Raw genomic sequence first — 13,661 nt, 5'->3', positions numbered from 1 at the left:
GATTTTATATCCTATAACTTTTTAAATTCATAAAGTGGCTCTCACAAGGTTTTTGTAAATTAGGGTTTTCCGTCCAAGATTATACCATTTGCAAACAGAAATAAATTTACTTTATCTTTACCAACTTGTCTTTTGTTTTTCTTACCTCCTGCAGCTAGAATTTGAATAGAAGTGTTGAATAGAAGTGATGAAAGTGGGCATCTTTCTCCTTCTCCTGATCTTGGAGGGAACACTTTTATTTTTTACAATTAAGTATGGATGTTAGCTCTAGGTTTTGCATTTGTCCTTTATCAAGGAAGTTTCCTTCTATTTCTTATTCATAAATGTTTCAGTATGAGAGGGTACTAATTTTTTTCAAATGCTTTTTCTACATTGGAATAGTCAGCAGTTGAGGAAGGAAGCCTTCTTCCTTTGTTATACTAATACTGTATATTTTACTGATTAATTTTCATATGTTGAACTATCCTTGAATTCCAGGAATAAATCCCACTTGGTAATGATGTATAACTTTCAATATACTGCTGAATTTGGTTTACTATATGCAAGGTGTGTTTTTTCCCATCCTTTGACAATTAACATATCTATTCAAGTGGATTTCATGTTTTTTGTTTGTTTGAGATTGGATCTCACTATGTTGTCCAGGCCAGCCTTCCATTCGATAATCCTCCCGAGTAGCTGGGATTACAGGCATGCACCATTGCACCTAGCTTAAAATGGGTTTTCATTTTTATTTTTGATACTGGGAATTTAACCCACGGGCACTTAATTACTGAAGCACATCCTCAACCCTTTTTATTTTTTATTCTGAGACAGGGTATTGCTAAATTGCTGAGGCTGGCTAGGAACTTGCGATCTTCCTACCCTAGCCTCCTGAGCTGCTGGGATTATAGGCCTGTGCCACCATGCCCAGCTAAAGTGAGTTTCTATAGGCAGCATATTATTCAGGCTTCATTTTTATTCAAGCATATAAACTCTCTTTTATTAGAGGTATTTGGACCTTTAATATTCAGTGTGATTGTTCTCATTATGGAGTTAGGCCTGTTCTGAAGTTTGCTATTTTCCATTTTTTCTATTTGTGTTCTATTTGTCCTAAATGTGTTCTCTATTCCCTTTTTGTTCTTTCCCATTTTGCCTTTTCCTCTCTTGAATTGACTATTTTATATTTTTAGATCCCATTTCATCTCCTTTGCTATTTTAGTGGTTGCTTTAGGATTTATTGTGTACATCTTTAATTTATTGCAATGTATCTTCAAGTGACATTACACTGCTTTATAGGTAGGTAGAATAAGAACTACTCAATAATATACTTTTATTTTGCTCCTTCTGCTACAGTAACCAACCATCCTGGGTTGCCTGGGATAAGGGTGTTCCCAGAGTACATTGGACTCTCAGTTTTAAAACTGGGAGAATTTCAGGTAAATTATCCAAGATAATGACTTTATTTATATGTTGTTATAAAATATTTTTGGGGAGCGCTTCCAAACTCATTCCACAAAGCCAATATCACCCTGATTCCGAAACCAGGCAAAGACACATCAAAGAAAGCAAATTTCAGACCAATATCTCTAATGAACATAGATGTAAAAATTCTCAATAAAATTCTGGCAAATCAAATACAAAAACATATCAAAAAGATAGTGCACCATGATCAAGTGGGATTCATCCCAGGGATGCAAGGTTGGTTCAACATGTGGAAATCAATAAATGTAATTCATCACATCAATAGACTTAAAGATAAGAACCATATGATCATCTCAATAGACACAGAAAAAGCATTTGACAAAATACAGCACCCCTTCATGTTCAAAACACTAGAAAAACTAGGGCTAACAGGAACATATCTCAACATTGTAAAAGCTATCTATGCTAAGCCCCAGGCCAACATCATTCTAAATGGAGACAAAATGAAAGCATTCCCTCTAAAAACTAGAACAAGACAGGGATGCCCTCTTTCACCGCTTCTATTTAACATGTTTCTTGAAACACTGGCCGGAGCAATTAGACAGACAAAAGAAATTAAAGGAATACAGTAAGAAAAGAAGGACTCAAATTAGCACTATTTGCTGACGATATGATTCTATACATAGAAGACCCAAAAAATTCCACCAGAAAACTTCTAGAACTAGTAAATTAATTCAGTAAAGTAGTAGGATACAAATCAATACCCATAAATCAACAGCATTTCTGTATATCAGTGACAAATCCTCTGAAAGGAAAATGAGGAAAACTACTCCATTTACAATAGATTAAAATAGATTAAAATACTTGGGAATCAAACTAATAAAAGAGGTGAAAGACCTGTACAATGAAAACTATAGAACGCTAAATAAAGAAATTAAAGAAGACCTTAGAAGGGGCTGGGATAGTGTCGCAGTGGTAGAGTGCTCACCTAGCACATGTGAGGCCCTGGGTTGGATCCTCAGCACCACATATAGGTAAATAAATAAAATAAAGACAGCGGGTGGGGATATGGCTCAAGCGGTAGCACGCTCGCCTGGCATGCGTGCGGTCTGGGTTCGATCCTCAGCACCACATACAAACAAAGGTGTTTTGTCCACCGAAAACTAAAAAATTAAACATTAAAAAATTCTCATTCAGGGGCTGGGGATGTGGCTCAAGCGGTGGCGCGCTCGCCTGGCATGCGTGCTGCCCGGGTTCGATCCTCAGCAGCACCACATACCAACGGAGATGTTGTGTTCACCAAGAACTAAGAAAAACTAAATAAATGTTAAAAAAATTCTCTCTCTCTCTCTCTGTCCCCCTCTGTCTCTCACTCTCTCTTTGAAAAAAAAAAAAAAAAAAAAAAAAAATTCTCATTCTCTCTCTCTCTCTCTCTCTCTCAAAAAAATAAATAAAGACAAATTATATATATATATATATATATATATATATATATATATATATATAAAGAAGACCTTAAGAGATGGAAAGATCTCCCTTGTTCTTGGATAAACAGAATTAATATTGTCAAAATGACCATACTACCAAAAGCACTATACAGATTTAATGCAATTCCAATCAAAATCCCAATGACATTCCTCATAGAAATAGAAAAAGCAGTCATGAAATTCATCTGGAAAAATAAGAGATCCAGAATAGCTAAAGCAATCCTTAGTAAGAAGAGTGAAGCAGGTGGCATCACTATACCAGACCTTAAACTATACTACAGAACAATAGTAACAAAACCAGCATGGTGTTACCACCAAAATAGGCTTGTAGACCAATGGTACAGAATAGAGACACAGACTAATCACATAATTACAGGTATCTTATATTAGAAAAAGGCGTCAAAAGCATACATTGGAGAAAAGATAGCTCTTCAATAAATGGTGATGGGAAAACTGGAAATCCATATACAACAAAATTAAACTGAACCCCTATTTCTCACCATGCACAAAACTCAACTTAAAGTGGATCTAGGACTTGGAATTAGACTAGAGTCCCTGAGCCTAATAGAAGAAAAAGTAGGCCCAAATCTCTATCATTTTGGATTAGGCTCCTACTTCCTTAAAAGACTCCGATAGCACAAGAATTAAAATCAAGAATTAATAAATGGGATGGATTCAAACTAAAAAGCTTCTTCTCATCAAAAGAAACAATCAGTGAGGTAAATAGAGAGTCCACAGCTTGGGAGCAAATTTTTGCCACTTGCACATCAGATAGAGCACTAATCTCTAAAGTAGAGCTAAACTCCAAAAAAACAAATATCACCTTCTCAGAAGGTGATATTCAATCAATCAACAAATTTATGAAAAAATGTTCAACATCTATAGCAATTAGAGAAATGCAAATCAAAATTACTCTAATATTTCCTCTCACTCCAGTAAGAATGGCAACTTTTAAGAATATAAACAACAATAAATGTTGGTGAGGATGTGGGGAAAAAGGCACACTCATACATTGCTGGTGGACTGCAAGTTGGTGCAGCCAATATGGAAAGCAGTGTGGAGATTGCTTGGAAAACTGGGAATGGAACCACCTTTTGACTCCCATTCCTCCATCTATACCCAAAGGACTTAAAAACAGCATACCATGGGAACACAGCCCCATCAATGTTTATTGCAGCACAATTCACAATAGCTAAACTGTGGAACCAACCTAGATGCCCTTAAGTAGATGAATGGATAAAGAAAATGTACTATAGGGGCTGGGGATGTGGCTCAAGCGGTAGCGCGCTCGCCTGGCATGCGTGCGGCCCGGGTTCGATCCTCAGCACCACATACCAACAAAGATGTTGTGTCCGCCGAGAACTAAAAAATAAATATTAAAAATTCTCTCTCTCTCTCTCTCTCTCTCCCCTCTCTCACTCTCTCTTTAAAAAAAAAAAAAAAAAAAAAAAAAAAAAAAAAAAAAAAAAAAAAAAAGAAAATGTACTATATATACATACATAATGGAATATTACTCAACAATAAAAGAGAATAAAATCATGGCATTTGCAGGTAAATGGATGGAGTTGGAGAATATAATGCTAAGTGAAGTTAGCCAATCCCCAAAAACCAAATGCTGAATGATTTCTCTGATATAAGGAGGCTGATTCATAGTGGGGTTGGGAGGGAGAGCATGGGAAGATTAGATGAACTCTAGATAGGGCAAAGGGGAGAGAGAGCAAGGGAGGGGGTAATGGAGTAAAAAAAAAAAAGATGGTGGAATGAGATGGTCATCATTACCCTCAGTATATGTATGAAGAAGACATGAATGGTGTGAATATACTTTGTATACAACCAGAGATATGAAAAGTTGTGCTCTATATATGTAATATGAATTGTAATATATCCTGCTATTGTATATAACAAATTAGAATAAAAAATTTTAAAAAATATATTTTTTTGGATCAACCAAGTTCTTCCATTAAGAAAATTGTATAGTTAGCCAAACACATTGGTACATGCTGCTAGGGAGGCTGAAACAAAAGAATCAAGTTTGAGACCAGCCTGGGTAACTTAACAAGACCCTATCTCAAACAATAAAAAAGGCTAGGGATGTTACTTGGTGACAGAGCACCCTGGGTTCAATCCCCAGTACCAGAAAGGAAGGGAAAGAAAAAAAAAAACTGAGCAGTTTTTGTAATACTATGCAACCATTCAAAAATTAAATAGAATTATATGATCTTACATAAAATGATTAAAAATTTTCAGAACAATTTATATAGCATGATTCTTCTTATATTTTAAAATCCATCCTGAATTATAAGTTTACATAACTATGTACATGCTTATCAATGTTTTAATAGCTTTATCAAGATACAATTCACATACCATACAAACTAAACATTTAAAGTGGACAACTCAATGTTTTTAGTATATCCCCAGAGTTGTGCATATGTAACTATCATCCATCAAAACACGCAACCATCACCACCTAATTTTAGACATTTTTTTTCTGGGGGGAAAGTACTGGGGATTGAACTCAGGGGCACTCAACCACTAAGTCACATCCCCAGCCCTACTTTTTATATTTTGAGACAGGGTCTCACTGAGTTGCTAAGCACCCCACAGTTGCTGAGGCTGGCTTTGAACTCCAGATCTTCTGTCTCAACCTCCTGAGCCGCTGGTATTACAGGCATGCGCCACTGTGCCCGCCTCTAGAGCAGTTTTATCACCTCAGAAAGGAGCCCTGTACCCTGCAGCAGTCGTTTCTCATTCCCCTAACTACCTAGCTCTACCAACCACTGATCTACTTTGTCTCCAGAGTTGCCTATTCTGTACATATAAATAGAATCATATATTGTCTCTCTTGTAACTGCTTTTAAGGTTCACCCATGTTGTAACGTGAATAAGTACTTCATTCTTTTTTATTAATAAATAATATTCTATCGTATTACTGTGCCATTCCATACCATATCCATTTCCTAGTTGTTGGACCATTAGGGTTGTTCCCACTTCTTGACTATTTTAAATAATAGTGCTATGAATACCTGTGTACGAAAGATCTTGTATGGACATATCTCCATTCCATTTTTCTTGGATATATAAGCTTAATTTTTTAAAGAAATGTTTTTGTAGTTGTAAATGGATAGAATGCCTTTATTTTATTTTTATTGGTGCTGAGGATAGAACCCAGTGCCTCACACCTGGGAGGCAAGCGCTGTACCTCTGAGCTACAGCCCCAGCCCCAGCCCTATAAGCTTACCTTTTGAGAAACTGCTAAACTCTTTTCCAAAGCATTAGCTTGCTTTTTTTTTTTTTTTTTTTGGTGGGGCGGGGCGGGGGGAGGAGGCAGTGGTGGTACTGGGGAACCCTTTTTATTTTTAGACAAGGTCTCGCTACTGAGATCCTCCTTCCTCAGCCTCCCCGTTTGCTGTGACCCACCAGCTGCGTCATTTAAAGTTCCCGCATGCAGTGCATGAGGATTCCAGTCTCTCCTATCTTCACCAACAAGCGTTTTATCTGTCTCTGACCATGTCCACCCTAGGGGGTAAGAAATTGTATCTCATAATAGTTTTGACGTACATTTCCCAAATGACTAATGATGTTGAGCATGTTTTCATGACTTATGGCCATTTGGATATCTTCCTTGGAGAAAGTCTATTCAGATCCTTTGCCCAAGTAACCAAAAGGATGTCACTGAAAATTCTTTACATGTTCTGGATATTCTTTGAATACTCTGGGTGACAAGAGGCTGGAAAAGGTGGTAGAGACAGATCATGAAAGTCCTTGTCATCTCGATTTACGTTTTAGGAAAAGCACTCTGGGACTATGGGGCTTCTGAGAGGAAGCTGTGCAGAAATCCAGGAAAGCAATGATGGTGGGCAGTAGCAGGGTGGAGGGAGGAGAGAATCTTAGGACTTGGCGACCAGCCTGGGGGCTGGAGGAAATGCGGGGACCAACGCCGACGTCCCATTTCCACCTGAAAGCTCGGTGGCCCGCGGTCCATCCACTAACCCGAGGTGCGGCGTCAGCTACCTCTGGAGAGCCGCGTGGAGAGAGGGGCGCTGAGTCAGTCCTGCCCTAAACAAGACAGGGACTCAGTCCTGCCTGGGCCTTGGGCTCACGCAAGCCGGCCCCTCGCAGGCCAGGGCGAGCCCCGGAGCACGCGAACTCCGAGCCGCGGTGTCCACGCACCGCTCCCTGCTCCACTGCGAGCCAGGGTCGCGTCCCGGGAGGAGCCGCCGCCAAGCCCCGGAACCTTCCGCTGCCGCCGCCCGCGTTCGCCGCGGGACCCGTCGGGGGAACCCCTTCACTGTTGCTAAGGGGCGGCCCCGGAAGTGACGCGCCCAGGGTTTGTTGACAGCGGAGGCGGCGGCGGCTGGCCGCTCTGAGTCGTAGAAACCGGATCGGGGGAGGGGCTGGCCCCGGGAGGCAGCACCTGGCGGCCCTCAGCCCTGCCCGCAGCCAGGGCAAGGTAACGGCCACGGGGTCCCTGTCGTGACCCGCTCCGGCCCCGGTCTCGAGCCCTCAGCATCACAGGCTCCGCCCCGCCGACCCCCGGGCGCCCCGGACCCCGGCCCTAGGCGGACGAGATCCCCAACCTCCTGAAGCGCTCTGGCCCCGGATTCTCCCGGGCCCCAACCTCCGCTCCTCCTCGCCTACGAAGCATCCTGACTGCTTCCCAGCGCTGAGGGCAGCCCCATCCCAGGGTAGGTCCTGGACCCCAGGCCAAGGGATGTACCTGCGTCCTCATCCTTCCCCTCCTGCCTCCGGGGCCTGTCCGTTGCCGCCGCAACCCCTTGCAGAGGTCTATCTTGGCCCTTGGTGGGAGGGCTCCCTTCTCCACCCTCGCCGCCAGGTCCGAAAAATGTGCCTTTAAAATTGAGCTCCCTTCGTCCAGAAAGAAAATGACGCTCTGTCGGACGCCCCTGCAAGATGGGGGAATCGATGTAGGGCTGAGAAGGCCAGCCTCTGCCCCTCCTACCTGTTGGATGAGCTTTCGTTTTCCCCAGAGCAGTGCTTAAAAGCTCAGGGACGGCTTGGATTCTGGATCAGCTTCCCAAAGGGATGACAAGGGACATCCAACAGCGTGGGAAAGGGATGGATGGGGTTCAACCTGCAGGCCAGGAAATCCCGGTAGTGAGCTGAAAGTGAAATTGGCCATGCTGGCCACTATCATTCTATAGGTGGAACTTGATTTGGATGCTCTTTGACCGCTAGAATCCAAGATTTCCCGTCTCTGCCTGTGCCTTTGAGTTAATTGGGTTTTTAAGGGGGAAGAGGATGCCTGACACCTGGGGAAAGGCCTTCTGTATGATCTTTCCCACAGAATGTTTCTCTTTAGGATTCAAACTGGTTAAAATGACCATGAGAGATAGATTTGAAAAGGATAACAGGAGCTATGCTTAGACCAGGAGTCAGTTGTCAAGGGTGAGGGGCCTCTATTTTTGTTCATTTAACAAATAACAAATGTAAAAAATGTAGGTGGTGATAGGTGTCATGGAGAAAAATAAAGGAGGAGGACCATGGGAACCAGAGGCTGGGGTCACCTCTTTATAAAAGGTGGTCAGGGAAGGTCACTAATAAAGTGATATTTGAGCAGAGATGAGTAAGAGAGTAAGCCAATACACTCTCTGGTGCAGAACATTCAGCAGCAGGTGCAAAGGTCCTGAGGTCATGTGCTTAGTAAGTTTAAGAAACAGCAAGCGAACAGAGAGCTGGAGAAGGGTGAAGGAGAGAGTGGTTGGCAAGGAAGTCACAGAAAAGTTGGAACCAGATAATGGAGGGCACATGCCAGAGCTGTCTCTGTGGTGCAGGGTCACAGGGTGTCTCATGGGTTCCCTTTCAGAACCGTGCTACTGAAGTGCTGGAAAAAATACGGATTTGTTTCAGATGACAAATGACCACTGTGCTCTGGCCTTGTGCTGTAAGTGCCCTTGTCCCATCTTTGTAGCAACCATTGATGAAGCACATACCAAAAAACACCCATAGAGCACCATTGTCAAGTCAATTTATGCTGTTGGTTGTGAGCATGTGGGCCACCTTCCTCTGCCTCAGTCTTCTCATCTGTAAAATAGGGCAGTTGAGTTAAATGAGAGCATTGCTGAAGTATTTGGCACATAGCAGTCCTTAATATGTAGCAGTTGATGATGATGTGGATGACATGACAATGAGGAATTGTCTGTGCTTGTGTCTGTTGCAGAGCCTTTCTTTTTAGCACCAGCTGGTAGTTTCCACCAGCTCTGTATGCTCCCCAGAACTAGTAGGATTTGGGGGCATATTGGGGAGACACAGTAGAAACTTCCTGACACCCCTTAGTGGTGATAGTGGTTGTGTGTCCTACAGGGATGCTGGTAGGTGGGTCCTGGCTTTTTGGTATTGGTGAGTAGCAATGGAAGGTGATGGGGACTTTTGAAATAGAAGCAAAATTATGTTGTCAAAAGTGAATGGCACTTGGAGGCAGATTGTGAAGGGCATTGTGCCTAGATATGCCATTGGAGTATAGGTAGCCAGTCTACAGGTAGAGGCCTGGCAGAGGCAGAGTCAGAGGCTTCGCAACCTTTCAGAACCACTCTGTCTCTCCCTCCTCCCTGCCAAGCCTAGCTGCAGCATCAGGTCTGAGCCTTGGGCTGAGCATGGCAACTGTAGCTCAATGGTGGAGTACTTGCCTAGCATGTGTAAGGCCCTGGTTTTCATCCCTAGCACCATGAAAGGAAGATAGGAAGAAACTGAAATGGAGAGGTCAGAGCACTTAGAAGCTGGGAGCCCACATGTTAGAGCAGGCTGTTGTGACTGGAGATCCAGACTAGGGACCCGAGGATCTGGGTGTATACCGTAGCTCTGCTGCCAGCTTCCCATGTATACTTGAACAAGTCCCATCCCCTCTCTGGGCTTCAGTTTTCTATCTGTACACGGAGAATAATGCCCTCCTATTCTGGCTGACTCTGAAGGTTACTGGGAAGATGAAGTAAGACAAAGGTCAGAAAAGAATTAGGTGCCCTCCAAAGCTCCCTGCAAAAGTGAAGAGCAGTTTCTTTCTTTCTTTCTTTCTTTTTTTTTTTTTTTTTTGATATGTGTGTGTGTGTTTGTGTGCATGTGCATGCACATGTGTGTGGTACTGGGATTGAATCCAGGGCCTCACACAAGCTAGGAAAGTACTCTACCACTGAGATATATCCTAGTCCTTTTTTAAATTTTATTTTGAGACAGGGTCTCAGTAAGTTGCTCAGGCTGGCCTTGAACTTTCAATCCTCCTAAAGTAGAACAGTTCTTGCATTAGTATCACGAGGATTCTGCAGAAATGTCCTGGGAGCCCCTTGGGCAGAGGGATGCTCTTAGCCCTCAGGTTTTTTGCTTGGCTTTAGCACCACTGCTGTTCTCAACTCCTGAAATGTGAATTCAGAGACCCCTGTTGAGTCATCTATTTTGGGACCAATGTCATCATATCTGGTTCAATCAATGAGGCTGGTTTTTCAGTTTCAGAGGTGAGCAGAAGGGTCTCTCTAAGAGTGTGCTCAGGAACCTCACTCATTATAATTATTCATTACCATCTTCCTGCCAGTATTTCATGACATCTCCTCAGCAACCCCATGAGGCAGGTGCAGTTCACAACACACCTTAACAGGTAAGGACTATGATCAATATTGAGTGTGGAACACATTGGCTGGGGGACTTCACAGAGTTCAGGCTCCTTCACCTGCAAGTATCTGGTCACCCACCCCCATGCATAATGGAGACCCTGTGGATCCTGTAGGGGCCCTGCCCTCAGAAAACTTCCAATCCTGTACCAAAAAAATGATACATGCCCTTGGACTTCTTGCCAGGACGACACGATCATCTGTGCTCAGTGCTCAAGTGCAGAGTTGTGAGGATGCGATAGAGGCTCATACACAGAAGGGAAGCCAAGGCCGGGAGAAACAGTCTGTGCCTGTAGCATGTAGTAATGAGCTTGGCTTGCTGGGGACCTTGTGCAAGTTAACGCACATCTTTGAGCCATAGTATCTTCATCTGGGAAACAAAACAATAACATGCCCCTTAGAGACTATCTATGGCATTGGTGATAACGACCCTAGAAAGCTTGAAGCATTGAGCCTGTACTATGAACATCGTACTCGTGTCTGTAGGCCCACACGCACGGGCCACATGCGTGGTCTGTCGCAGTCTATGTGGCCACTCAGCCTCAGCTGCTGCACCTATCAATCGTAAACTAAAACAACAACTCCTGCCTCGAATGGGGTTGAGAGAATGAAGAGAGGTAACTTATATCAATGGTGAGCAGAGTCCTTGGCGTGTACTTTGTACTCCATATGAGTGTGATCATTAATTAGTTTGATTGCTAGAAGAGAGTCCAGGCAGTCTGATTCCTAGCCTAGCCTAGCACCCCAAAGGCCTGCCTCTCTCTTTTTCACAGTATTTGTTAATTGCTTAGTTATCAGAAGAGGAGGTACCAGTAGCCACCTAGTGGGGATACGCATTCCTCCCTCCTTTCATTTCTGCATCTTCCTACAGTAACCTGCCCTGTGAATTTAGTTCCTGGAGACCTTTCAGGCCAGGTGATCTCTGATCCTCACTATACCCCTGCCCCTGGAGATCCCTGGCATTTGTCCTGACTGCCTTCCTAGCAGCATCCCACCCCCAATCTCTGGCCCATGAGTTACTCCCTCCTGGCAAGCCTCCAGCCTCTGTAAATAGGGCATTTGTCTGGGTCCCCCCACCAGCTCACGGGTTAATATTTCACAGGGTGGGCGCTGCTCCAAGAATCAGAGTTTCTGGCTCCCTCAGCTTCTCTGTCCCCTGAGAATCAGGATGCTGATGGGGTCCCTTGCCCCCTCCTCCGGTCCTCAGTTGTCTTTCCCCTCTCTTGGTTAGATGGGTGGACCAAAGAGCCAGTGGTTGGTGAGAAGCTAGAGTCTGGCATAGGTTTGTATCCCACCCTGTTCCAGGATCTCAGGCCAGCTCTGGATTAGTGTGTGCGCCTGGCAAACTTATCAGCAAATGGGCTAGCGGTCCCAGCCTAGTAGATCTCCTGTGAGGAGATTCCCACACAGCATCCTGTGCTCTGCTAGATGCCAGGCACAAGCCGCAGGGAGGGTACAGAGGATGTGCAGGGAGGAGACAGTCCCCATCTCTGGAGCTGGACTGGGGGAGGGGTCATAGACAAATTGTTATGCAAATGATGAATTCACTCCAAGTACTGGGCACTGGGACCTGTTGTTTTGTTGGTTAAATAAGAGACTATACAAAGTAAAGCCTATAAAGAGCTTAGTACCAGTCTGGAGCGCCCAACATGGAGGCAAGGTGGCAGCTGCTATTGCCGCTGCTGGCACTGTCACTGTTATTTTTCTCTTCTCTCCCACTGTCCCTTTCCCCCAGAATTTTTTAAGCTTGTGATGGATCCAGTTTTAGAAAATCTGCAAGAAAAAGGGACTGACAAAAGCATAGAATTCCACCTGGCCAGTGCCTGCCATGAGAATGAGGATCCCTAAGGCCCCAGGAGATGGAGTAGGTGGAGATGGCTGCCTCTAGCAGGTGCCAGACCTGCAGCTAGCTGGGGCACAAGTGGCAGGGTGTTCCAGCCCTCAGGCCTGCCAGCCTCTGTGCCAAGATGAGAAAGGCTTCTTCCTCTTCCAGCCTACCCTGGCCCCTGGCAGCTGGGTTAGCACTGCCAAAGGGAGGTTAGCAGATGGCACCTTCGGCCAGGGTTGTCCTTGGGGGCTTTTGGTGGCCTGGGCAATAGACGTGGTGGTGTTTCCTCCACATGGGGGAAGGGCACCTGAGATCAGACCTTCAGGAAAGAAGAGCCCCTGCAGCTCTTCCCACTCAGGCGCTAGGCTCCACCTGCAGCCACTGAGCGGCCAGCAGGGTCCTGGGCGCAGTGGACCCTTTCCCAACTTCATGGGACTCAGACTTTGAGGCCTTCATCGCTGCTGCCATAAAGACTTGTTGAGACTGTCCTGGGTATCAGGCCCCGCATTGGGTGTCCAGTGCCACCCTTGTTCATTTAGCCAGCAGTCCTGGGCCTGAGCCCATGGCATCAACCCTGCAACCCCCGCTTCTAGCCTGTGCTCATCTGTTCCTTCTTCTTAGAACACCTTTCTCTTCTTTTCTCACTACCAGAATTAACTAGGACTCATCTTTTGAGCTGAATTGTGACTTCCAAAGGAGCCTGCCATGATTCCCCAGCCTAGAGCAGGGCCCCTAGTTAGTCCCGCAGAGCCTCAGAACACTGGCCTTCAGAACACTGGTCTACTTGTGTGAGGTGCATTCATGTACTTCCTAGGTGGATGTCTATCCCCTCAGAGCTAGAACGTCCCAGGAGGGTAAGGATCTGGCCTGGTTTGCTTACTATTGGATCCATAGCACTCAGGAGAGAGTTGCTGGGTGCACAGGCCCAGGGACATGGTGCCAAACAGGCTGCTGACTTCCTACCCTCATGAGCTGCTGTCTGCCAAGGAAACTAAATGATTAGACTCATCTAGCTTTGGGGCAGGGCCCACGGAGGATGCGCAGCAGGAGCACCCTGCCAGGTCAGGGATGGCTTTGCAAAGTAAGTACCCTTGGCACTGGGTTATAGGATCAGCTAAATAAGAAGTGAGTTTGGAGGTAGGATGGGCTGGCGTGGTCAGGAGATGCTTTCTGAAGGGAGGACATGAATGTGTATGTAGATGGAGGGTAGAGAAACAGTATTTAGAGTAGAAAGTGGCATAATGAGTTAAATTTGGATGGCTTCTGTTGAAAGAGAATAGACTGAGCAAAGGTCTGAAGGTGACCTGGGTCTAGGGTGTCTTGCCAGTC

The 13,661-nt window shown here is 44.7% G+C and overlaps 1 protein-coding gene across 3 annotated transcripts in view; it reads left to right on the top strand.

Moving 5' to 3' along the window:
* Positions 1–7,202: 7,202 nt before the first annotated feature.
* The window catches only part of Zer1 (zyg-11 related cell cycle regulator), a 28,958-nt gene continuing 22,499 nt past the window's right edge, over positions 7,203–13,661 (top strand). The window contains exons 1-2 of one of the 3 annotated variants that reach the window (XM_013356712.4): positions 7,203–7,576; positions 8,716–8,793. In XM_013356712.4, coding sequence (XP_013212166.1) covers positions 8,760–8,793 — 34 coding nt within the window. In that variant the 5' untranslated portion in view covers positions 7,203–7,576; positions 8,716–8,759. The remainder of the gene's footprint in view (positions 7,577–8,715; positions 8,794–13,661) is intronic. The other 2 variants (XM_013356711.4, XM_005321049.4) reach the window with 2 other exon arrangements.

The sequence above is a fragment of the Ictidomys tridecemlineatus genome, chromosome 4 (genome assembly GCF_052094955.1).
Source record: "Ictidomys tridecemlineatus isolate mIctTri1 chromosome 4, mIctTri1.hap1, whole genome shotgun sequence".
Classification (NCBI taxonomy): Eukaryota; Metazoa; Chordata; class Mammalia; order Rodentia; family Sciuridae; genus Ictidomys; species Ictidomys tridecemlineatus.
This window is presented reverse-complemented; position numbering and strand designations above follow the sequence as displayed.